The 24,600-nt window shown below is 34.1% G+C and overlaps 2 protein-coding genes across 9 annotated transcripts in view; one reads left to right on the forward strand and one right to left on the reverse strand.

The window, feature by feature from the left end:
• The window catches only part of Mtmr6 (Myotubularin related protein 6), a 93,280-nt gene extending 81,635 nt beyond the window's left edge, over window positions 1–11,645 (forward strand). For all 4 annotated transcript variants that reach the window (XM_067775201.1, XM_067775199.1, XM_067775200.1 and 1 more), the window contains 8 exons: window positions 680–909; window positions 1,100–1,235; window positions 1,292–1,668; window positions 1,846–1,972; window positions 2,038–2,147; window positions 2,207–2,297; window positions 2,357–2,482; window positions 4,363–11,645. In XM_067775201.1, coding sequence (XP_067631302.1) covers window positions 680–909; window positions 1,100–1,235; window positions 1,292–1,668; window positions 1,846–1,972; window positions 2,038–2,147; window positions 2,207–2,297; window positions 2,357–2,482; window positions 4,363–4,500 — 1,335 coding nt within the window. In that variant the 3' untranslated portion in view covers window positions 4,501–11,645. The remainder of the gene's footprint in view (window positions 1–679; window positions 910–1,099; window positions 1,236–1,291; window positions 1,669–1,845; window positions 1,973–2,037; window positions 2,148–2,206; window positions 2,298–2,356; window positions 2,483–4,362) is intronic.
• The window catches only part of eIF2Bdelta (eukaryotic translation initiation factor 2B subunit delta), a 49,773-nt gene continuing 36,800 nt past the window's right edge, over window positions 11,628–24,600 (reverse strand). For 2 of the 5 annotated variants that reach the window (XM_067775205.1, XM_067775206.1), the window contains 6 exons: window positions 20,805–20,854; window positions 19,381–20,241; window positions 18,908–19,321; window positions 18,665–18,844; window positions 18,473–18,600; window positions 11,628–13,458 (listed from right to left, as the gene is read on the reverse strand). In XM_067775205.1, the coding sequence (XP_067631306.1) occupies window positions 12,900–13,458; window positions 18,473–18,600; window positions 18,665–18,844; window positions 18,908–19,321; window positions 19,381–20,241; window positions 20,805–20,828 (2,166 nt within the window). In that variant the 5' untranslated portion in view covers window positions 20,829–20,854 and the 3' untranslated portion in view covers window positions 11,628–12,899. Of the gene's footprint in view, window positions 13,459–18,472; window positions 18,601–18,664; window positions 18,845–18,907; window positions 19,322–19,380; window positions 20,242–20,804; window positions 20,866–24,600 lie in introns of those variants that run through there. The other 3 variants (XM_067775208.1, XM_067775204.1, XM_067775207.1) reach the window with 2 other exon arrangements.

A 24,600-nucleotide genomic window follows, 5' to 3' on the forward strand; every position in this document is an offset into this window, starting at 1 on the left:
ATTTGATCAATTTTGAATAATTTTGGGAGTATCTCTGGAACATTTCGGTGTTATTTTTGGATCATTTCGAGACTGTCTCTGGTTCATTTCACAATTTTTTTTGTTTGATGATTTCAGAACTGTTTTAAGACTTTTTCTCGGTCATTCCATGATGATGGTCAAGATAATTTCGGAACAATTAAGGGATTGCTTTCGGGAGCAGTTTTAGGTCAAATTTAAGGATCATTGCGGTTGTATGTATGCATTGTTTTTTTTTTTTTTTGATCAATTTGAGATAATTTCGGAAATATCTACGGATATTTCAGTATTGTCTTTAGATCATTTCGGGACCGTCTTTGCATCATTCAAGAATGGTGTTCTTGATAATTTCCGAACTATTTCGAGATTGTTTTCGGGATTAGTTAAGGATCATTTTGAAACCATTCCGGGGTTAACTACGCATTGCTTTCGTGATCATTTCGAGAGTTTCCTCGCATCATTTAGACATTAGTTTCAGGAATATTTCGCGGTTGTTTTCTGAATTATCTCACAACTTTTTCTATGGCATTTATTTCTAGTTGCAGCAGGGTTATCCCCTTTTTAATATCTCGAGTTAAGTGTTCTTAAGTTAACAACCAAATTGAAGACTAAGTAATAATTTATTAGAAATAATCAATGTTATTTGTGTACATCCTTGCAGATTAACGCAATGGCTAATCGGGCAGCAGGCAAAGGTTACGAAAACGAGGCATTTTATGAAAATATCAAATTTCATTTTCTCGGTATTGAAAATATACACGTGCAGCGTACAAGTTTGCAAAAATTAATTGAAGCGTGCGAACAAAAGACACCAACAATGAGTGGATTTTTAAATTCATTGGAATCATCTGGCTGGTTAAAAAATATTCGCTCCATTTTGTATACTTCCAGGTAATAGCGCTTGTATTTTTGAAGTAACGGTTCGTAGGGGAATTGTTATGATTAAATGTCAGATTAGCCCGGGTTAGATACTCAATTCAACTTCAATGTCATAACGTTCTTTGGGCTCAAAATTTTATATAAGTTTATAGCAGTTTTGAAATTTTGAAGTAAAAATTAACGTTGTAGTACTCTCTCCTAGTTTTATTGCAACGGCTGTTGACAAAGGTGTTTCCGTGGTTGTACATTGCTCTGATGGATGGGATCGTACAGCACAGGTCTGCTCATTGGCTGCATTAATGTTAGATCCCTACCACCGAACTATTAAGGGATTCCAAGTAAGCGCACTGATGTTTACCTATTTTTGTGTGTTAGTAATGTTTTGTTATTTTAGGCTTTGATTGAAAAAGACTGGCTGGCCTTTGGTTACAAATTCAGTGAGCGTTGCGGTCACGTGCAAACAGATCTACGTGAAGTCTCACCAATATTTACACAATTCTTAGATTGCACTTGGCAGTTGATGACTCAGCGTAGTGATGCTTTTGAATTTAATGAACGTTTCCTACTTATCCTACACGACCATGTACATTCATGCCAATTTGGTACATTTGTGGGCAATTGTGAAAAGGATCGACTCGATCTAAAGCTATCAGAACGCACATTTTCACTTTGGGGCTTCATGTCGAATCATTTAAATGAATACATCAATCCATTGTATAAGCCGGATGTGGATGAGACTATCAAAGCTAACTTGGCACCACAATGTATTAAGTAAGTGTAACATTTGGTATATTTATACGAGCAAATGATTTAAAATATTTTAAGAACTCATTTATAAACCCATTTTTTAACCTCCTTGAAATTTTGTTTTTTTTTTGCTTTGCTTCAAGCTCGACGAAACGTTTTCAGATAATCGAAAATAATAATTTTTTCATAATTTGTTCATAGATTTTGGCGTGGCATGTTTAGTCGTTTTGAGAGTGGCGTACATCCACGTGAACCACTAAGCGATATTTTGCTTGTTAGTAAAGATCATTGCAACTCCTTGGAAGACCATGTACAGCATTTAACAAAGGTGCAAATAATATTTGTATTCTAATATCCTATCAGTAATAATACTGTTTTATTTACTATTTACAGCGCATTGCAAGCTTCAAAAACTATATATCCAAGTCAGCAAAGAAAATACAAGATGCTACCGGCCCTAAATCCTCTAAGGAACCTGCATCAGCAGAGATTAATGATAACAAGTGCGTTGGTTTCTTTTTATAGATCAACTTCCAACCAATATTTTATTTAACTTTTAAAGGTACAATTATGACAAAAAGATGAGTGAACTTTCCTCTGCCGATGATGATCATCCTCTTAAGCCAGCCGAAATGTCATTTGCCAATCTTTCGGTAGTAAAACATTTAAGATCTTTTTTGTTTACTAAACTAATACAAATTTTTTTTTCCAGCTAAACGAACGTATTGACTCCGCGAGTATAAAGGAAGAATTGAATTCTGTCGCAGTTGATTGGAAATCAATGCGCAGCGTAACAGCCTGCTCATGCTCAACACCGTTCGATCAATTCAGTAAGAAGGTATGAGTTCGAAGCAGAAAGCAGTCAAAATTCAGAAGTGGAATAACATATTTAAATTTTTTGTTAATTTTCTTGTTTGATCTATAAAAGTCAGCGGAAAAGCATACACGCACAATCCGTATAGTAAATAAATTTATTGCACACGCAGAATTCCATTTTTTGTGTGGTAATACATTGCTTTAATGCCTAATATTTGACCACTTTTTCAACTCATGTGACCTGGAATCATGAAAGGGACCTATTGTGCGAAAATACCGTTGTTCACTTTTTGAGTGATTATTATAGGAAATTTTACGCCCTTTCCAATGGAACAAAGCAATTTTCTATCCTTAGTTTTTTCACAAATCGCATTTAAAGCCAAGTCGGACCACAAATACGATTTTTTGAAATATTTCGACCCATGCGCCACCTATCGGAGATATTATTGTTGCATTGCCATCGGGTTCTGAACTATATCCCAAGTTTCAAGCTTGCAGCTTATCGGGAAGTTACTTAAATTTAATTAATTACAAAATTCGTTCTCAACGGCCGGCCGCTACACAGTCAAGCTAAATAAAAGTTTTAAACGAGTTATTCTCGAAAACTTGTTTTCGCACAATAGGTCCATTTCATGATTCCAAGTCACATATATGTTTGGTAGACAACCGCTGATTGTGCGACGAGGGATTTATAAATAAATAAATGTAAGGCGCGATAACCTCCGAAGAGATTTTAGGCCGAGCTTCTCTTCCAATTTGCGTCGTGCTCCTTTTTCGGGCAACTTCTTTACTTTACAGATCTCTGACCATGCTTGTTCTGATGGAAATCTTCCCGGCCGGTGATTTTTTTAACTAAAAATAAATAAATAAATGTAAGGCGCGAAAACCTCCGAAGAGATTTTAGGCCGAGCTTCTCTTCCAATTTGGGTCGTGCTCCTCTTGATTTTCCCTACAAATTGGCCGGACGGGACCTACATGTTTTATGCCGACTCCGAACGGCATCTGCAAGACAGATTAGTTTTCACTGAGAACTTTTCATGGCAGAAATACACAAGGAGCGCTTGCCAAACACTGCCGAGGGGCGACCCCGCTTAGAAAAATGTTCTTCTAATTGAAAAACCTTATGTCTAAAATTAGTAGGCGGAGCACCCTACCATCACACCACGGTGGCTTTTTTTTAACAAATATATTAAAAAAGAACACACGCTTGCACACATTTTAAAAACCCAAAGTGCTCTCTCTTTCCTTAACATACTTAAATTAAGCGGTCAATACTGTTCTAAGTTTCGATTTGCATCTGACTTGATTTGAGAAATACGTGACGCCTTTGTGTGCAACATCAAAGTGTATGAATTTTAAGGTTATCATTATGAGTCTCGGGAAGAAGGAACCGGCCGTGTACTATCCCACCTTGTACTATCACTCCGAATCAGTTCTTTAGCCTTTTTCGTTCTAAACAAAATCGCAGCACGGACTAAGCTAACTAACACGAATCGTAGCCCTACCAAACGCCACAAAATTTCCACAAAAAAAAGGGTACACCTGACTTCATATTCACATTCATATTAATATTCAATTTGGACCCTACTATTTCAATTGTTTTAGCGCTTCAGAAGCTGCTAAAGTGGCTGTTAGTCAGTGAACTTTTCCTGCGGTCCTCCTTAGTCGATGTGGGTTGATAAATGTTATTTTTGCGTGGTCACCAAATTATTAAGTCCAAGTAACAAACAGCTTCTGCTTGGTTGAACACTAGAAAAATTATAATCAATTACTATAGCTGCTACAAAGCAATGCTAGAACGAAATCGATAAAATATCTTGAAGTCTCATAAAACCAACTATTTTGATTCTAACTTCAATCTTATAAAATGCGTTTTTCTCTCTCCATTTGCTCGTTCAACAGACACATTGCTGGACATGTGGCGATATCTTTTGTGAACGCTGCATCGATAAGAGTATAGCCTTGCCCGGACAGGATAGCGGCAAACCAGTACCAGTGTGTCGTGCCTGCTTTCGACTTTTACAAAAGACAAGCCCGTAAATGTTAAATCTGTGATTGGAGTTGGCCAAAGCAAGCAATAACGCTGAAACAACAAAAAAAAAATTCCTTTGGTGTGTTTCGTCGCGAATGTCATGCAATAATATTTGATGGATATTTGCTGTGTAGAGTTTTTTAGCTTATTAAAAGGGCATGTGTAGAGAGGTATTAAACATTGGATAAGAACCCCATTGGTAGGCTGGCGTGAAAGCGGTATGTTGATTTATTTAATTTTATGATTTAAAAGAAAGAAGACATTTGGTGCCCCCCATAAATTCAGAAATACATTTTTTTCAGAAAACATTAGTCAGAACCCTTTTTTCAGAAAGACAAAATTCAGAGGTCAAAACTAAGAATTCTAATTTCAGAAGTCAAATTTCAGAAGGCAAAATTTCAGAAAGTAATCAGACGACAGAAAAAGCATTAGATTTTTCTCAAAATTCAAAAATGTTTATTTATTTTGAAGGAATTATGTATAAAGAAAAATTAGTACAATCTAAAATTTGGAATTGTGTGCAATAGCAAGCATGTAATTAATTATTTTTTTTTCGCGATTATCTTTCTCAAATGAATTTACAATTTTTGTTGTTATATCGGCCTACTGATTTGTAAGATCGCGGGTTCGTATGGAGCTCAAGGCTTAACAATAATTATTTTATCATTATTATTGTTATGATAAATTTTTTCTTAATTAAAAAAAATATAAATTAGAACTAGCATACCCGGCAGACGTTGTTCTGCCCTAAATTTGGCCTATCTACATACATTTTAATAAGCTTTTTCCGTCTAACTCTGCCCTCCCCCTCTTCACTTTTTCCTAATCCTTTTATTCACCCGTCCCTCCATCTTTTTCGCTTCGTATATCTCCATCTTCGTCTCATTCTATCTCTTTCTCAGTCCCCTTCTCTCTTTTCTCTTCTCTCAAGTTCTCATTCTTCTTCATTCCTTATTGCCTATCCCAGAGGGTGGTATGTATTTTGTTCCAGTCCCAGTCCCAGTCCCAATCCGAGTCTCGGTCCCGGTCCTAATCCCAGTCTCAGTTCGTCTCTGGTCTCCTTACCGGAAAAAAGGATGGTAAATACTAATATAGGCAAATTTATATACCAAATTTCAGGCAAATCGAACTGAACGTATGTAAAGGTATGTGGGTACTATTAATTCATGTCTTTATTTCGGCTTCGCATGCATATTTATCAGTTTTACCAGGTTGATGCGACAAAATCGAATATCACAATGAAAATTACTTTAGAACTCTCAACAACAGCTTTCATTTGATATCCAATTTACCCACACATTCTAGGGGTATCCGAGTCCACGTTTTGGCCTATATCTCGAGACCCTATTCACCCAGCGTTATAATATATCACTCTGTACTAAAGCACTCATCCACAGCTTTCATTTGATATCCATATTGTATAAACACCGTCTAGGCATTCACGGCCCCAGGTTTTGGCCTATATCTCGAGACCCTAGTCACCCAGGGGTATGAAAATTACCCCCTACTAAAGCACTCATCAACATCTTTCATTTGTTATCCATATACTATAAACACATTCTAAGGGTACCCGGGTCCACGTTTCGTCCTATATCTCGAGACCCTGTATACGCAACTTGTGTGAAAGTTTGAACAAAATCGACCGACGCATCTCTTCATGTTTAATTAAACACCAACCAATTACACGGAAGTATAGCCGCACCACCTGAAAATATGAGTGCCGGTGCGTATACGTAACATTTTATTACGTATTAACATATACAAAAATTTGCAATACAATAATATTGCGACTATAAATTGAGATATAACCTATCCTATATTTCAAGTTAGATCAAACTACACACTGGGTGCAAAACCAATTCAAAATCGGTTCAGTAGTTTAGGAGTCCATCGCGGACAAGCAATATAACACGTGACTTTTATATATATATATAAAGATAAAGATAGAAGAAAGAAAAAAATTTTAGACAACTGCGAAATTCCTTCATCGGCAACGTTTAGGCGCCGCTGCTATAATCATTCAGCTATCACAGCGGTTGTTTGTCTTCATTATTTCTACTTCTACCCTGTTTCTTGCCAATTGATATTCACAGCACTGCGACATCTGTTGCAGAATGGATGTGAAAATTGGACTTGTTTCATGGCAATGATGCCATAGTGTCATATTTATTGACACTTTCCCGTGCTCTGGGATGTATTAACAATTTTTGTTGTTTCAATTAAGAAAAAATGTATCGTAGCAATAATAATGATAAAATAATTATTTTTGGGCCTTGAGCTCGCTCGATTCGAACCCGTGATCTTTTGAATTTACAGTATTAAAAAAACGAAGTCTTTATATTTTTTCTTGCGTTTCCGATATGGCTCACCTTCTGCTGAAAATTGCTGCAGTTTCGTTTCTATTATTTCCTGTTGGTTTTTTATTTTATTTATGCAATTAAATATGTTAGGGTGTGTCCCAAACGCACTTTGAATGACGTGGTGCCACCTTTCGATGGAATTATTTGTACGGACTTCACCCAATTTGGTGATATTATTCCATAATTCGATTGAATATAACGCCTTCTTTCGACGTTGCTGTGTTCGAGGCTGAAAAAAAATTCAGAAGTAAAATTTCAGAAGTCAAAATTCAGAAAGTAATCTGACAGCAAAAAAACATTAAATTTTGCGCAAAATTTTATGTTTTTTTGCTGACTGATTACTTTCTGAATTTTGACTTCTGAAATTTTGACTTCTGAAATTTGACTTCCGAATTTTGATTTCTGAATTTTTGTTTCTGAGTCTTGACTTCTGAATTTTGGCTTTCTGAAAAAAAGGATTCCGACTAATGTTTTCTTAAAAAATGTGTTTTTGAATTTTTGTTTTCTGAATTTATGGGGGGAACCCACACATTTATTAAAATGTTACCATAGCATTTAACGTGATATAACTTTTCATAAATACATAGTTTATATTGTTTGAACAAAAATAAAAATTTGGAATTTTAAGGATTACAAAAACCAAACATTTCCCCTCGAACCTTTTTGGAGCACTCATAATTATGAGTCAGATAGGAGTCTAATATGAGATAAATATGGGGGTTTCAGAAATAATAAAAATAAATCAATAATTAAAGGCACAAAAAGCGTAAAATTTAGAAATGTACATAGTTTCGGCGCAAATTTTATATTTTTTCTTGGAATTTTTTTATTTAAAATGAAAATTTGGATATGTTGCTTATACAAGATGTCATTATAAAATTCAAAAACGTTGACATACGTTGTGGAATTCCATTGTCCTCCGCTTCGAGCCTTGATCGTAATTACTGTCGTATGCACAAGTGCAAGTTTTTTACCTTATTTTTTGCTGTATTGCGATCATATAACCGAAGAACCTCTGTGGTATGTCAGGAATCATCTGGTATGTCACTTTCTATACCTTCATGTTAAAAATGAAAACTGTTTTTTAAAGGATTCTCTCCTTAATATTTTTGCTTCAGATCTGCATCCAAGATCCGCCCTGAACGGTCAATTCCTAATAACCAAGTCTTATTGTAGTCGTATTTATAGTCATATAATATATGAAATAAGGCTCATAGAAGGGGAAATACAATCATTTCAGACTCATAATGAGCGTAAATAATCCGAATCAGGACTGTATCTGACTCTTTTTTTGACTCCAAATGTTTGTTGGGTTGGCATGCACATATATGTTGCGTGATCCAAATACGGATAGAAATTTAACATGCAAATACAACAACAAATTAAACCACATGGCTCACATTGTTGTCGCATTTGCATATTAATTTGTTAAAATGTTTGTAATTGACAAGTTAAATTCATTAAAACAAAATGTTGTAATTGACGTTCGTTTAATGGCCGAGACACAATGAAGTTTTTCATATAGATACGTTCAACGCAATCTTATGCATGCCAGTAACATCGCCCCAGTCAACCAAGATGTTGCGTTTGTAAATATAAAGGAACTTCAGACTGCACTGTTATAAACATTCACACTAAACAAGAAAAATACTTGCTTACATATTTTGTGTCGTATTCATTTGTTAAATTTCAGTTTTTAACTGTGAAAAATGTTAGCAAAGTACCAACGAGTGGGAAAAATAATTTCACTTCCAAAGTGTGAAAGCACCCTTAGTAAAAGCAAATCTCAAATTCTACTTCTTATGCTTTGCATGCAACAAAAGTTGGGAGTTGGCTACTTTTTCATGCCAAATGGCGCCAGTGTCACTCAATCTGCCGTTCTCCATAAAAATACGTACAGTTTAATGATAATTCATAAGATCCAGTTAAACGCATCTATATGAAATACCGCTTATGGGCTTTAAAACATCAAAAGCGGTATTCACACCAATATTGTTAGTCTGTGATCGGTTGTTTTTTAGCGTGTATTTTATTTTTATAAATTGTATTTTGAAAATTTTATAAAAAATAAGTACGCGCAAAACAAATTATCGACCAACAAATTTCCGTGCTGGGAATATCGCTTACAAAAAGAATTATATATCATAGAACTTACATGCGGCGAAGAAGCGGCCTATAATATTGGCTCTTCTTTAAAACCCAAAAATGTATTGTACTTAGAAACAAGAACCCAAGTGGTCTCCATCTCCAATATTAAAAAAGCGAAGTTAAAAATTATGTTTGTTTACAGGCATTCACAATCAAATTTGCACACACAAACATAATTTGTTTTTGGAAAAATTCGAAACATAAAGATTTTCAAACACTTTAAATTGTTTGTAAAAAATTTAAAAATTTTATACCAAAATTTTCGTCCGGTTTTCATTACAATCTCGGAATTCTAAATTACTTAATTTAAAAAGAATCGCAACTGTGTAAAAGATTGATAAATAATTTAGAAAATTTTTCGAAATTGAAAAGTTTTAAGATTTGAATAAGAAATCAATGAGAAATTAAGAATTTGCTGTAAACATCTGTTCCAATCACAAAATGAATTAAAACTTTAATATTTAAAAAAAAAGCTTTCTTAACACTCATTTGTATCGATAGGTCTAACCAGACCTTATTGAACTTGAATTCATTATTTCTATACCTTGATTATTTAGTTTAGCAAACTTTTTTATGCACATACATATTTATAAAATTTTATAGTTATTAAATTAAAGGTTTCACTAAAAATTTCGTATTGAGTACTGATGGGTCTAGCTAGACCCTTACGTGGATAGCGTAGTGTTATATATGTTCTACGTACATAAAAACAATAGACTTGGTCAATTTATTAACCGATATCGCGCCATCGATTAGTCGATGGGATTTGGACTCAGGAAAAAAAGGTTCACTACGCATACCCAAAAATAAAAAATTTCGAGCCTGCGAAATTTTTGTTTTTGATTTTTAAGGTTTTTTTCATGACCCACTAAAACAATTTTCATATGTTTTTTTTTTTTTCAAAAAACTGTTATCGACAACGTTTTTAGCGGACATTTTTGGGTAGGACGGGTATACATACTTTTTTCCTGAGCCCAAATCCTATCGAAAAATCGATGGCGCGATATCGGTTAACTTTCAGGTTAAATAACAAGCTTATTTTATTTCAATATTTTTTTTTTTTTTTTTTTCTTGAATGCCTTATTTAAGTTTCAAGAATGTTATCAAAAAATTAAACTGAAATTATGTTAAATTTTCTTTTGCGTATTGGCAGACCCATTGGTACTCTATATGACAATACAGATATCCGTCAAAATGAGGGCTAAAAATTTATCAAACAAAAATTTAACAGAGATTTGAAGAAAGATTTCTGAAAATAAAATGTTTATTTTGATTTGATTTTACTAAATTTAATTAAGAGAGAAAAAACTATAATTTAGTACAAATTTTTATTGAAATTTTGATACACTTGCAGGAAAATTTTCCGAAAACTTCCTCCAAATAATTTCAAATTATTCACAGTATTTTCATACATATCTGCAATTACGAAAATTCTCCGGGAATTTTAATGACCTCCAAATATTGAAGAAAGTTAATTAAATATACATTATTTACAATAATTGGGTTTTTGATTTGATTTAAATACTAAATTTAATATAGGTTTGGGTTACCGAAATAAATGTAAAATAATTTGATTGAAACTTTTATATAGCGCTGAAGTTTCGAAAACTCTGTGAAAATTTTAATAGCCTTTACTTTTTTTTAATTGTTGAAGAAAACTTTCACATAATCAATTTATTGCAATAATTAAAGCATTTTTATACATATATGTTAATTAAATTTTACTTATGTATATGAATTTGTTATAAAATAAAATACTGTCCCTATTTTCGTTATTTTTTCTTGGATGACAGTAAGTAACATGCCAACCTAGTATAAACGCACGCAAGTCATTTTCTGTCAAAAATGTCTCATGCACATACAACTTGTACGAGAGCAACCCAAATTGAATTTGCTGCGTGAAAACCTAACTCGATTTCCAATTTTTGTTCTGCGTGACATTTATATTTGACGTTTGCACACATGCTTTACATTGTCGCAACGCATGCTTATTTGGGTAAGGGCAAAAAACGCCGGTTGTTTGCTTGCGCTAAAAAAACGCAGTGCGGTTTTATTAGGTCGGCATGTAAGACAGTACATAGTTTGAAATAGAAAAATAAACCTGCAAACAGTGAAGAAAATTGTGTGCATTGTGAATTCGCACAAGTGGAAAATCTTTCTATTCTTCCATTGCCATAACTACCTGTCAAATAAAGATGACAGGCTGCCGCGAATGGCCAGAGAATGGAAGATCGGTTTGTTTTTTGCTCGCGGTTATTAAATGAAGTGCCATGAATTTCCCATTTGTTTCAAATCAGCTTTTCTTTTAAATGTGTATACAGAAAATCAGACTGCATATTAATATTCATTTCTAAAATCTAGTTAATTGATTAAATTTGAGCAGCCAGTTAAGCAAAGATTTAAAAATATGTAAATAATACAATATACCAGTCGTCTACAAAAATGTTTAAAAAACACTATTGGCAAATGATTTAAGTAATCGAACTATTGAACATGTGATGTTGTTGTTGTTGTTGTAGCAGTGATTGAACATGTGATCGAGTCTGTTTACTATTGTGAACGTTTTTATCAAACATTCGCCACTTGTATGAATTCACAATGATTGTGTGGAACCTTTTTTAAATATGTTTTTGTTTTTTTTGTTTTTCTTGGTTAAAAAACACATTTTACTGTCTTCCATTTTGAAGTTGCTAAGCTATAAAGGATCTAAAAAAATATTCTTTAACATAAATATTTTCAAAAAAAAAAAAAAAAAAAATTGGTTTATCTTCCGATTGCTGAGCGGAAAGAAGCCTTACTTTCGAAATTTATAAGTACAAGGAGGCTTTCATGGGAACATACACGGTAAATCGGCTATGAGCAAAGCATCGCCAATGTGGTATTCCAAAAGATAACACGTTGAAAAAAAGTAAAGGTTTTTATTTTTGTGTAGTACCTTACCTTGCTAAGCCGGAATTTCCAATCATGGCGAATCCCCTATAGTCCTATTTCAAAAGTATGTTTCCTTGGACTACTTTGAATCAGCGTGTCGGCGGCCAAGCCAATATCTACTACTACATTAACCTGGGGTTGATTAAGGGTCTGCACTCATGGCTCCACAGACGGTATTTGAATATCTACCTTATCTGTATTCATAGCGGCCGTCAATTATATTTAATTGGTGTTCTTCGAACATTTCATAAATGGAGCTTTTCCGAACAGACATCCGAAACAGAGTTAACTTACATTCAGCAGTCGATTTGTACATGTTAAAAATTCAAAATCTTTAAACGAACTATGCACAATTTTCATAAACTTTCGTTGTAACGGAAATTTATATACATATGTATATAATTTGTTTGTTTTTAAGAAACTAGAGCACTTCACACCAAAATTTGCTAAGTAATTTTAGTTATTATTTATATCTGTATATAATATATAAATTATTTAGTTTAAAAACATAACTGTTAAATAAATGTAAACACAAAAGTACAATTCAATCAGTCGTTATTTTTTTCTTGTCTATTAAACGATTGCATAAGTTTTAATCAAACTGTGTATTTATTAGAAATGAATATTAAAATATATAATTCAATATGATAATAATATAATAAAAGCTTAAGCGCCCAAAGTAGAACGAAAAAAATCTAACAGTTTCTTCTATTATTTCAGAATTCACGTAAGTAGATTTTATTAAGCGATTTCAATTCTGTAACTTCTTTAAAAATTAATTTCGCTCGTAACTATTATCAAATTTAAAATTCTTTATATCGTTATTAAGCTTGGCTCAAACAAATAAAATTAAATCCCAGATATTTATTCTCGATGCGAATTGCAAAGAAAGAAAATGCAAGTATGCACAGCTTTAGAGATATCAAAAAAAAAAAAGCCAACCATCACTTTTTCAGATTTCAAATGTTTCAATATCCAATTTCCGTTGGTTTTATACGCAATATCACGGGTACACTTGTGCATGGTAGAATAGAGACTTCAGTTACAACTGCCGTTACCAATTCGGGTGGCGTAATATCGTACATCAAATTCAATGGTACCATTTTTCCTTTCGTCTTCCAATTCGTTAAACTACATTTATCGCTACGTATTAAATCATCTGGATTTCCCAATTCATTATAGACAATTGCATCCGTCTGTGAACGTTCGCTAAATTTGTGCGTTTCACAACATACCAAAACGGGTACATTGAATGAATGCGCTACTAGCACAACTTGTGCTGTACCACTTCGTGCCATTACATATCCATTGGCAAGTAATGCGTGTGCTCCTAGCAGTACCTTAGTTGCTTCTGGCATCACGAAACTAACAGCATTAATAAGAACATAACTGCATGGTATTTCCTTCGCAGTTAGGCGGCGCAACAGTTCCTGACCCTCGCAAAATGGTCGTGAATCAACAATGATAACTCGAAAATTTACACGTCGACGCTGCGCTTCCTCAAAAATGTACGTTATCAAAGATGAGCTATAAAAGGAAATATATTAATTTTAGTCCATATTTACATACATAGATATTCAAGTATAACGGTTATGCATACGACGGCACCATTATATGGAGATAATATGGTCATCTACCTATTGTTTGTGTAGCTGTTCACCTAAAAAGACTCTCATAGTAAATGACAGGTCGCAATCATGTAATGAAAAAGTTATGGCCAAGCGTACAATGCCGTGGAGGACTTCTTCGGCCTCTCCTCTACACAGATTGGGTGTCTACACCAGAAAATTACAATTCAAGTTCAGAAATTCCAATTTAAATTCAGAAATTTTCAATTCAAGTTCAGAAATTTCCAATTAAAGTTCAGAAAATTAAAATTTAAATTCAGAAAATTACAATTCAAGTTCAGAAAATTTGTCAGGTATTTTTCATTTTATCTAATGGAAAAAATGTATGTAGGATGGTATCTGTGTGTTAAAGAAGCATTGGACTGCACTGAGTATGACAGCAGTGATGACGAAGATATGACCACTTAAACAGTCAACGGAGCGTCCACACTCCCGCAAGTAACGTATAGGTACTGTCTGCATAGATCTTGTCACCATATTTGAAAATATCTCAACTTATCCGCCATCATCAACATTCATCATGCGATAGCGATTTTGGCAGTTTCGTAACAAATCACGCCAGCTTTCCCTGTTTCACGGTAACTGACGGCGATTGGGAGCACCATGAGAGGTCAAGTCTTCCTCCACCTACCTCTCGCAACTCTATGGAGGTCTCTACCTTCCACTGCTTCTAAACTGCTGTGTCAACTGAAGTACTTTCTTGGCCGGAGCGTCATCATGCACTTGTTGGAAAGAATTATCCTCCATTTGATTTCAATGTTCGGGATGTACACACCTTGAAGAAAACTTCGGGTACACTAGACTGGGTCGAAAAAAAGTTGCTAATGTCCGCCCCCAAATTTAAAGATTATGTTGAGAGGGTTTCAGAAAAATTTATTTTTTATTTTTTTGATCCTTCGAAATACAGCCGAAACGGTTTTTTCGTTGTAACTTGGTTATTTGACGTCCGATTTTTAAAATTGATATGTCATTATTTTGGCCTTGAGAAGCTTCACATTTCCGTTTAATGTCCTTTTAAGCTATGAAGTTATTTTCATATGATTAAGTCAGCTAACAAAGTTGTACCCCCGTAAAGTATCCTTTTTTCCTTACCAAACGAAAATACTTCAAAATTCAAGAAAATGTTGCTTTCAAACCATATTACTAAAATAATAAACAAAGAAGTTATATCACTTTCAATATTTATTGCAACTGTTATTTTCTGACTGTATTCAGAAGTCAGAGTCTGACTTTTCACCTCGTATAACAGCTGTTATACCAAATTTCTCAAAAAAATAATTCAGCCCTTCAAATAAGGGAAAAGAGCGGACCACGACCACATTTTTACTTTTTCAATTTGCTGAACGCGTTAACAAAAAAAAAATAATTAAATTTCGAAATGTAGAATTTCGAACTTCGTAAGCCGATATCTATTTTTTGGAGGCTAAGATCGAAAAACGGAGATAGTTCTTTGTTTACTTAAGCCTCAATATCTACAAAAAAGTGGGGTTTGTCAAATACCCAGAAAAAAAGTTGAATTTGTTGTTGTTGTTGTAGCGATAAGGTTGCTCCCCGAAGGCTTTGGGGAGTGTTATCGATGTGATGGTCCTTTGCCGGATACAGATCCGGTACGCTCCGGTACCACAACACCATTAAGGTACTAGCCCGACCATCTCGGGAACGATTTATGTGGCCACATTAAACCTTCAGGCCATCCCCTCCCTCCCCACCCCCAAGTTCCATGAGGAGCTTGGGGTTGCCAGAGCCTCGTCTGTTAGTGAAACAGGATTCGCCGCTGATAGGTGAGGTTAAAAATTGGGTTTGGAGAAGCTATATATTGCGCTGGCAACCTGAAGGGTTGCGCTACACAGCCCCTGAATCTGGTATTTTAGTCGCCTCTTACGACAGGCATGCCTACCGCGGGTATATTCTGACCCCCTAACCCGCTGGGGTAGGTTGAATTTGTCGCATAATGTTATTATTATTATAACTATTATAAATACGAAACAACAGGTTTGACTCACTTATTTACTTTGACTTCCCCTATTCATGATATTTGGCATATCTTTATTAACTTTTCAATGCAAACCCTAATAATAATTTTTCCTCCAAAAATATTATGAGTTTCAGGTCTAAGTATAATAAGAGTCAGGTAAAATAACAGTTGGAATAAATATTGAAAGTGCTATAACTTCTTTGTTTATTATTTTAGTAATATGGTTTCAAAGCAACATTTTCTTGAATTTTTATGTACTTTCGTTTGGTAAGGAAAAAATGATATATTAGGGGGTACAACATTGTTAGCTGACCTAATCATGTGAAAACGACTTCATAGCTTAAAAGTACATTAAACGGAAATGTGAAGCTTCTCAAGGCCAAAATAATGACATATCAATTTTAAAAATCGGACGTCAAATAACCATGTTACAACGAAAAAACCATTTTTTCGGCTGTATTTCGAAGGATAAAAAAACAAAAATAAAATAAAATAAAAAAAAATTTTCCGAAACCCTCTCAACATAATCTTTAAATTTAGGGGCGGACATTAGCAACTTTTTTTTTGTATGGGGGCCAACCCAGTCTAGGGTACACTATACCCAAGCCAACATTTTGGCAACATGGTCAACGAAGCATCAACACTTGCGCAAGTAACATAAGTATAAAATTAATTAATTAACATAACTTTTGAAAATTAAGACCCTACGTATAAATTTCTGAATTCGAACTGTAATTTTCTGAACTTGAAATGTCATTTTCTGAATTTGAAATGTAATTTTCTGAACTTGAATTGCAATTTTCTGAGCTTGAAATGAAAATTCTGAACTTGAATTGTTATTTTCTGAATTTGAATAGGAAAATCTGAACTTGAATTGTAAATTTCTGAACTTGAATTGTAAATTTATGAATATAAAGTGAAAATTCTGACCTTGAATTGTAATATCCTGAACTTGAATTGCAATTTTCTGAACTTGAATTGTAAATTTCTGTACTTAAACTGGAAAAGGTGTAGTAGGATTCCTAAAAATACGTCCGTATTTTCAAAGTCAGCGGTCAATGCGCAATGTCAAGAAGAGCCTGATCTATCAGAGGACTAATTGTCGGCAGAACTTTACCACTTTTGATAGCTAAACTACCGGTTTTTATGAATGTGGTGGCCTTATATAGACACCGATCGTGAAGTTATCCTCCTGCAGCTTGGCATTCCGCCAGTTCAAATTTTAAATGCTGGAAAAGCGTAAAAGAGTATTTCAATCGCAAACCCTTATCTACGTTCTAATAAGACTGCTTCTCACCATAACAACCTTCGGTCGCGTAAAACTTTTATAAGAAACTTAATTGCTTTGCTTTACTGCCATTATATATTCGATAAGAGTTCATATCCTCGTAGTCCACATTTTCCTTGACTTGGACAATTAAAATATATTTATTTTTATGATTTTTCCGTTCAATTTATTTTTGTAGATTTTTGTTGGTATGTAATAGGCTTTTTTTTTAGCTATTACCAAAAAATCAACTAAAATATATTTAATTGTTCTACAGTCGAAAAGTCAAGGAAACGGATTTTGAAGGAATTTGTCCCATAAAAAACTAATCGTGAAATCAATTAATTCTTACGTTACAAAATCGGTTCAGTGATGATGTCGCTATCATATATATTATTTCTATTACGATTGTGAGCACACAAAGCAATCTATTTGTACTATGGCACTATTGTGAATATTGCACTGCATAATTTGCACTGCAGTTGCTATTGTACGCTAGATGGCAGCGCAATCTGTAATTTTAATTGATTGGCGGCAGTTGCTATTATAGGCTAGATGGCAACGCAACCTGTAGGTTAATAGAACAGCTGATTTCTGTTGATATTTGATAAGACTTTTATATTGGTTGCGCAAGATGCGCACGGGTCAGGCTCGTATTATATATTATATATTGTTGTTGTAGCGATTAGGTTACTCCCCGAAGGCTTTGGGGAGTGTTATCGATGTGATGGTCCTTTGTCGGATACAGATCCGATACGCTCCGGTAACACAGCACCATTAAGGTGCTGGCCCGATCATCTCGGGAACGATTTATATGGCCACATTGAACCTTCAGGCCATCCCTCCCTCCCCACCCCCAAGTTCCATGATTAGCTTGGTGTCGCCAGAGCCTCGTCTGTTAGTGAAACGGGATTCGCCGCTCGAAGGTGAGGTTGACAATTGGGTTGGATTGCGCTACACAACCCCTTGAATCCCTGGGGAGTGTAATCGATGTTGATGGTCCTTTGCCGGATGCAGATCCGGTACGTTCCGGTACCAAGCCCGACCATCTCGGAAACGATTTGTTATGACCACATGCAACCTTCTAGGCCATGCCGCCCTCCCACCCCTAGATTCATGAGGAGTTCGGGGTCGCCAGAGCCACCGCGGTTAATGAAACAGGATTCGCAACGGATAGGCGAGGTTGACAATTGGGTTTGTATAAGCTACCCTGCTAGACAGCTATCAGTCATTTGAGGCATCAATAGACAGATATGGCTGATGGAAATTTAGCGTAAAGCAAAGTTTCTATCAGGTTGTTAGAAGCGACATGACAAGCCTGATGTAAACATTTGGTATACGTGTATGCACCCACACACATACCATGGTTTTCCATACGAATAAAAGGACAAATTTATGCGAGTGTATTAGTGATGTTAAAAATTCTGTTAATGTGTCTGACTTTCCGTCATCTCTGTCTAGCAGGGTATATATTGCGCTGGCAGCCTGAAGGGGTTGCGTTACACAACCCCTTGAATCTATTTGGTATTTTAGTCGCCTCTTACGACAGGCATACCTACCGCGGGTATATTCTCACCCCCTAACCCGCTGGGGAGTATTATATATTAAATATGTTAAGCAACTTTTTACTTCCACCAACGATATACATATGCTATAGATTCTTGTACTCACCAGCCAAATGTTAGTATAACATCACCATCTGAAATTTTCTCTTGTACAGAGTAACTAATAGCTTCAGCCGCTTTTCCAATTTGATTTTCGATGTACGTATCAATGAACCGGCATAAATTCTCTTTCAACTGTAAGTACAAGTCATTACTATATATTATTATGTTATACTAATAAACATATATTTACGCTTACATCAGAATCGGATTGGTCAGTTGGCAGCTGTGTCAATATATGCTTAATATGCTTGTATGCATTGCTTACAGAGACTGCAAGCGGTCGACAATTTTGTAAATGTTCAACACTATTTGTAATTTTTGTTTCTAAGCTGCGTGTAAATTCTTTTTTTGGTGGTGTCTCAAAATCTTTTATGACCTATTTCAATTTTGAAATATAAATTAAAATTAATTTTTTAATGATTAACCCGATTTTGCTTACCATTTTCAAAGCATTGAGAAAAGCAATACAACGCGCATTTGACCCTACTACTGTGCGTTGTGCATACTGTACACCCAAACGCGCAATACTTGGATGTATATTTGGATTATTCAAAAACAAGCTAGCTTCATGACGCGCTTTCTCCAAATGATTGAAGAGGCGCACCTTGCAATCATTGCTGCGTGGCGATTTTGGTCTAGCGATCTTTGCTGGTGATGTAAGTGTACCAGATTTATGTGGTAGTTTCATCGCCGCTTTATCTGGTGTGATGGATTGATTCGCTTGCTTAGCGCTACAGGAAGTAGACTTTGATTGTTTTGTTAAATTATTCTTTTGTGCTAAAGCTTGTGATTTAGCGGCACGTTGAGCTTCTTGTATGGCGCGTCTTTCAGCTTTACTTATTGTTGCCTTCTTCTGTAAAAAGACATATTTGTAAGTGCATTCAAACCAAAACTTAAAAATTAACTTAAAACCTTTTCCGGCTCTTGGGTTTGTTGTTTTATTTGTTCTCTCTGCACTTCTCTATTTTGTCCTGTTGCCTCAGAATTATCAGTTATTTTGGCATTTTCCAGTTGTGCGGTTAATTCAGGCAGTCCAGCTGTTTTAGAAACTTTTTGTGCTTGTTTAGCTTTTTTCTTAGCCTCACGTTCGGCCTTTATTTGGTCGCGTGTTTTTTCTATCCCAGCTAGTTTATCAACATTCAAAGCATTCGTGTCAATTGTAGCTACAGTGTTTTGTTGGTGTGGAGGATTAGCAACAGTAACGACTAATGGTTCAATTAACGGTATTTGTGATTCAGTGGTTGGCTTGGCTTTCTTTGCTTGTTTTGCCATTTTTTTTGCTTCTCGTTCAGCCATAATCTCTTCGCGAGTTTTGCCAGAGGCGGCTGGATGAGTATCAGCAGGAGCTGCAGACATATTTTGTGTAGCTTTCTCTGCCTGCTTTTTATAATCTATGCAGTTATTTGGTTGCAAAGTTTTTTTTTGAGAGATGTTTTGAGAATTTGTACTCAAAGTTTGTTCAACGGGCACCGAGTTGGAAGTTTTATTAGCTCTCGAGTTACTATTTGCTATGGCTTCACTGAAAGTAGTTGAAGGCGATTTATCAGTAGAGCACTGGTTAGTAGGCGTGTGCTTTTTCGTTAAAGAAGTCTTTGAGCTCAAGATTATTGGTACATTCTTTTTGCCAATATCCTCCGTCAACAAAGCAGTCTCGGTCTCTTTTAATTGCGCTTTTTGTAGAGCAATTTGTTTACGTTTTCGTTGGTTTGGACGTGTCTTTTTTCTTCTCACAGCACCTTCATTGGTATTTGTATTTGGGCTCGTTGTTCGATCCTAAGATATTGCAGTGTTCAAATTTTCATGCTGATTTGTATCAGGATAAAAGTCTAGGACAGCGGTCGACTGCGTCCAAATAAATGTGGAAAGAAACGCGCATTTACCTCAGTATAATTCGAAGGCGGCATAGACAATTGTTTTCTCTGTTTGGAAATAATTGCAGTTGAAGTTCGTTACTTTCATGTGGTTGTTGTAATGTTGTGCATACAACTTTGAGTGCAAAGGGATTTTGCACGGATTTAATTTTGATCCTACAGCATTGGTGAACCGGAGAGACCTGGGGTCATTTTTCGTTTATACGTTAATATCTTTTGACCGACTCAAATTTTCTTCCCTGAGATCAAGGCGAGCCTTTTGACACCTCTCGCAATATATATGGACGCGTATTAGCAGTCGACCGCTGCTTTAGAGTTTTACCAAAATCATATTTAATACTGTTAACTATAATGAAATAGCTTAATAATGTGGCTTCATAATAAAATGTGTTGAAACAAAAAAATAACAATAAAAACCAAGCCATGCGTGCAAACTGCGGGGATATATTTTATGTATTAATGTACCTGATTTTCCTGATTACTGGACATTTTTTAACTGCAATTCTTTAAAATGCCTGAGCGTTGCAACAATATAATAAATATAAAATACATCTGTTAAGCAGTTGGTAATCACATTATTATGTTCATGAAATCTCTTAATAAAAATTTGAAGTTTTAAGCCATTGATTTCATTCCGGTCTTGTCTTTTCGCGTAAGTGGACGTGCGGTGTCATCCTCGGCTCAACGGCAATATGTTGGGGCTTTTTTTGCGTTGAGTGGAAAATTCAAAAATGCCTAAAGTTGACTTCTGTGCTCCCCTTGTTGTTGTTGTTGATGTAGCGATAAGGTTACTCCCCGAAGGCTTTGGCAAGTGTTATCGATGTGATGGTCTTTTACCGTATATAGATCCAGTACGCTCCGGTAACACAGCACCATTAAGGTGCTAGCCCGACCATCTCGGGAACGATTTATATGGCCACATTAAACCTTCAGGCCATCCCTCCCTCCCCACCCCAAAGTTCCATGAGGAGCTTGTGGTCGCCAGAGCGTTGTCTGTTAGTGAAACAGGATTCGCCGCGGATAGGTGAGGTTGATAATTAGGTTTTGAGAAGCTATATATTGCGCTACACAGCCCCTTGAATCTGGTATTTTAGTCGCCTCTTACGACATGTATACCTACCGCGGGTATATTATGACCCCCTAACCCGCTGGGGGTCTCCGTGCTCCCCTCGGGCGTTTCGACGGAGTTAGATGTGATGCCTCCCTGACCTAGAGTTAGGGTGGTGTTCTTGCACTCCTAACAGGAAGCAAAAATTCGTGCATTTAAAAACTGGCTTGGTGCCATATAAAAACCAACTCGCTTGATTTACATACATAACGGATCGTAACGGGACAGTGATTAACACATGGCAACAGGCCATATATTGAAAATTAACATATACTTATTATAGTGTTAACTACTTTGTACTCTTTACTTTAATTTTTAAAATAATTTTAATTGAGTTTTCGTGTTAACTTAAAATTTTGAATAACTTCAAAAAAAGAAAATTCTAATTAGTTTGAAAATATCTAAACTCAAAAATAAACAAAAATAAATTTTATATTACAAACCAAAATAAAAGTTTTTTAAAATATCAACTTGAATGTTGATATATTGGCGATCCTACCAACGATCCTGCGCAAATATTTTATTTCATTAATGACTGTAATGATTACGAAAATTTCCATTCGCTAATTTTTAATTAAAATGCATTTATTATCTGAATCTATATCTGTCCGTGCTTGTATATATAATACCTCGTGCTTGTGATAAATGATTTTTGAACAAAAAATTTCGCAATTTTAAAGTAACTACTCCGTCATATTTACAACGACTTAAATAGTTGTGCGAAACAGACTAACCGTTTGTATCAGTTTGTTTACTTAAAATCCAATTTGGAAATACATTCGGCATCAACAAAAAACAAAAATTATTTGAGAATCAACACTTGAAAACAGAAACAAAAAATTATGAATTTAGTGATTATAATACGAAGCTATAATTAACTTTAAAAGTATTTCGTTTTGAAAGTGCCTAAAACATTTACTATTGTGAAAATAAGTGAAAGTCCATAGACATTCGTAGATGTGACTGTGTGGAAACACCCGAAAACGGAAACCAAATTTTAGCATATTTGATGAACAAAATAGTTTAACCAATTGTTAAAACTTTTAAGGAAACAATAAAAAAATTAAAAAGTAAAATCATAGTACCAAAATTGTAAATCGCACATCGATAAAAAAAAATGAAACTTAAATATACTTCAATTAATAAACAATATTTTGTGCAAATTGCATATAACAGTCGCTGTAAATTCTATTTACGAAACAAAAACAAAAAATAAGTGCGGACAATCAAATAAAAACATAAAGTACTTATAGCAGAAATTTACTAGTAGACATGCTATAAATTTTATGCAACATAAATAAAAATAAAATTTTTCTACGAATCGCTAATTAATAAAGAACTCTAAAAAACAACATACTACGCTTAAAACAATGGTTAAGTTTTCCACTTCACTACAACAAGAGCTATTACAACAATTGTACGCAAAATACACACAAGAACGGATTTAAAGTATAAGACATCACGATGAAAATGATGAGATTTATAAAGAAAACAACAAAGCCATTGCATAAACAGCAACAGCAATGAATCTAATTGTTATCACGTCCAAAAACGCCATTTATTCCCTCAAAATCTCTACAATCATCAATCAAATACTTATTAATTTTAATATTTTTTTACTAATTTAATTTTATGTAAGTATAATTTTTATTTTAATATCATATTACAAATTTTCCAATTATAATTTAAATTAAAATTTTAAACCTTTTAAACTTTCAAATTTATTTTAAGATTATTTTTATATTTTAACAATTTTAATATAAATTATTTAAATTTACTTATTTTTTATATAAAATTAAATATTTTATTTAAATTTTTAACTCCCTTTCCAAAAAATTCTTAAATATTTTCTTATTTTCAAATTTTTCATTTAAATTTCTTTTCATATGGTTCTACGTTCACCAATACGAACTCGTAAATTTACAAATTCAGAAAATCAAAATATCAACCATACAAATAACATCATGACTCACAATACAACTCAAAATTCTAACATTAATACAACACAAAACATCATCTCTAATATAACACAAGATACTTCAAGACAAGATAACTTTACAAATTTTTCTTCTACTAAATCTATTAAATTACCACAATTTTGGCAAGATTCTCCTGATGCCTGGTTTTTACTTGTTGAAGGACAATTTGAAATTAATAATATCAATGATGATAATTTAAAATTTCAAAATATTCTAATTACTCTTCAACGAGATACTATATCTAAAATTTTAGATGTTATTAACCCTCCTCCTCTTTTTAATAAATATGATACAATCAAAAAAATTCTATGTGAAAGATTTTCTCTTAGCGAAGAAAAACGATTAGAACAATTATTTTCAAAAACTGAACTTGGTGATCGTTCACCATCTGAATTATTCAGATTTATGAAATCACTTATAGGTTCTGCCTCCATAGTTAGCCAAGAATTACTCTTTAAATTGTGGATTCGTAAATTACCACAAGAAATACAAATTCATTTGACTTCCAATAATAATCAAAACAGAGATGAAATTATTATTTTAGCTGACAAACTTTTTGATTTAATCAATAAACCTCATTCTTCCAAATCTCCTGTAGTCTCAAGTATAAATAATATTTTAGAACAATGCGTTAAAAATTTAACTGAATTAACCACGGCTATTTTTCAAAATTTAAATAAAATTTCTAATGATATTAATCAATTACAAATCCGTTCAAGATCTAAAGATAGAAATAGATCTAAATCTCGAAATTTTTCAGGATCAAGAAATTTTTCAAACAATCGTAATTTTACTTCACAAACAAATATTTGTTGGTATCACAAAAAATTTAAGAATAACGCTCTTAAATGTATACCCCCATGCAATTTTAATCAAAATCACAATTCAAATTCCAAACAAAATTTAAACTGAAACGATCCATTATGACGGTGACGGATAATGGAACTATTATTAAACCTACTCGTCGCCTATTCATATTTGATAAATTCAATAAACTTAATTTTCTTATCGATACAGGTGCAGTTGTATCAGTTATTCCTTTTTCTAAATTTAAAATTTATAAAAGAAATTCGGATCTTACTTTGACTGCAGCAAACGGTTCTTCAATTGAAACTTTCGGTACAAAACTACTTAAAATTGATTTAGGTTTAAGAAGAGATTTTGAATTTCCATT

The sequence above is a fragment of the Eurosta solidaginis genome, chromosome 3, assembly GCF_040869045.1.
Source record: "Eurosta solidaginis isolate ZX-2024a chromosome 3, ASM4086904v1, whole genome shotgun sequence".
NCBI lineage: Eukaryota > Metazoa > Arthropoda > Insecta > Diptera > Tephritidae > Eurosta > Eurosta solidaginis.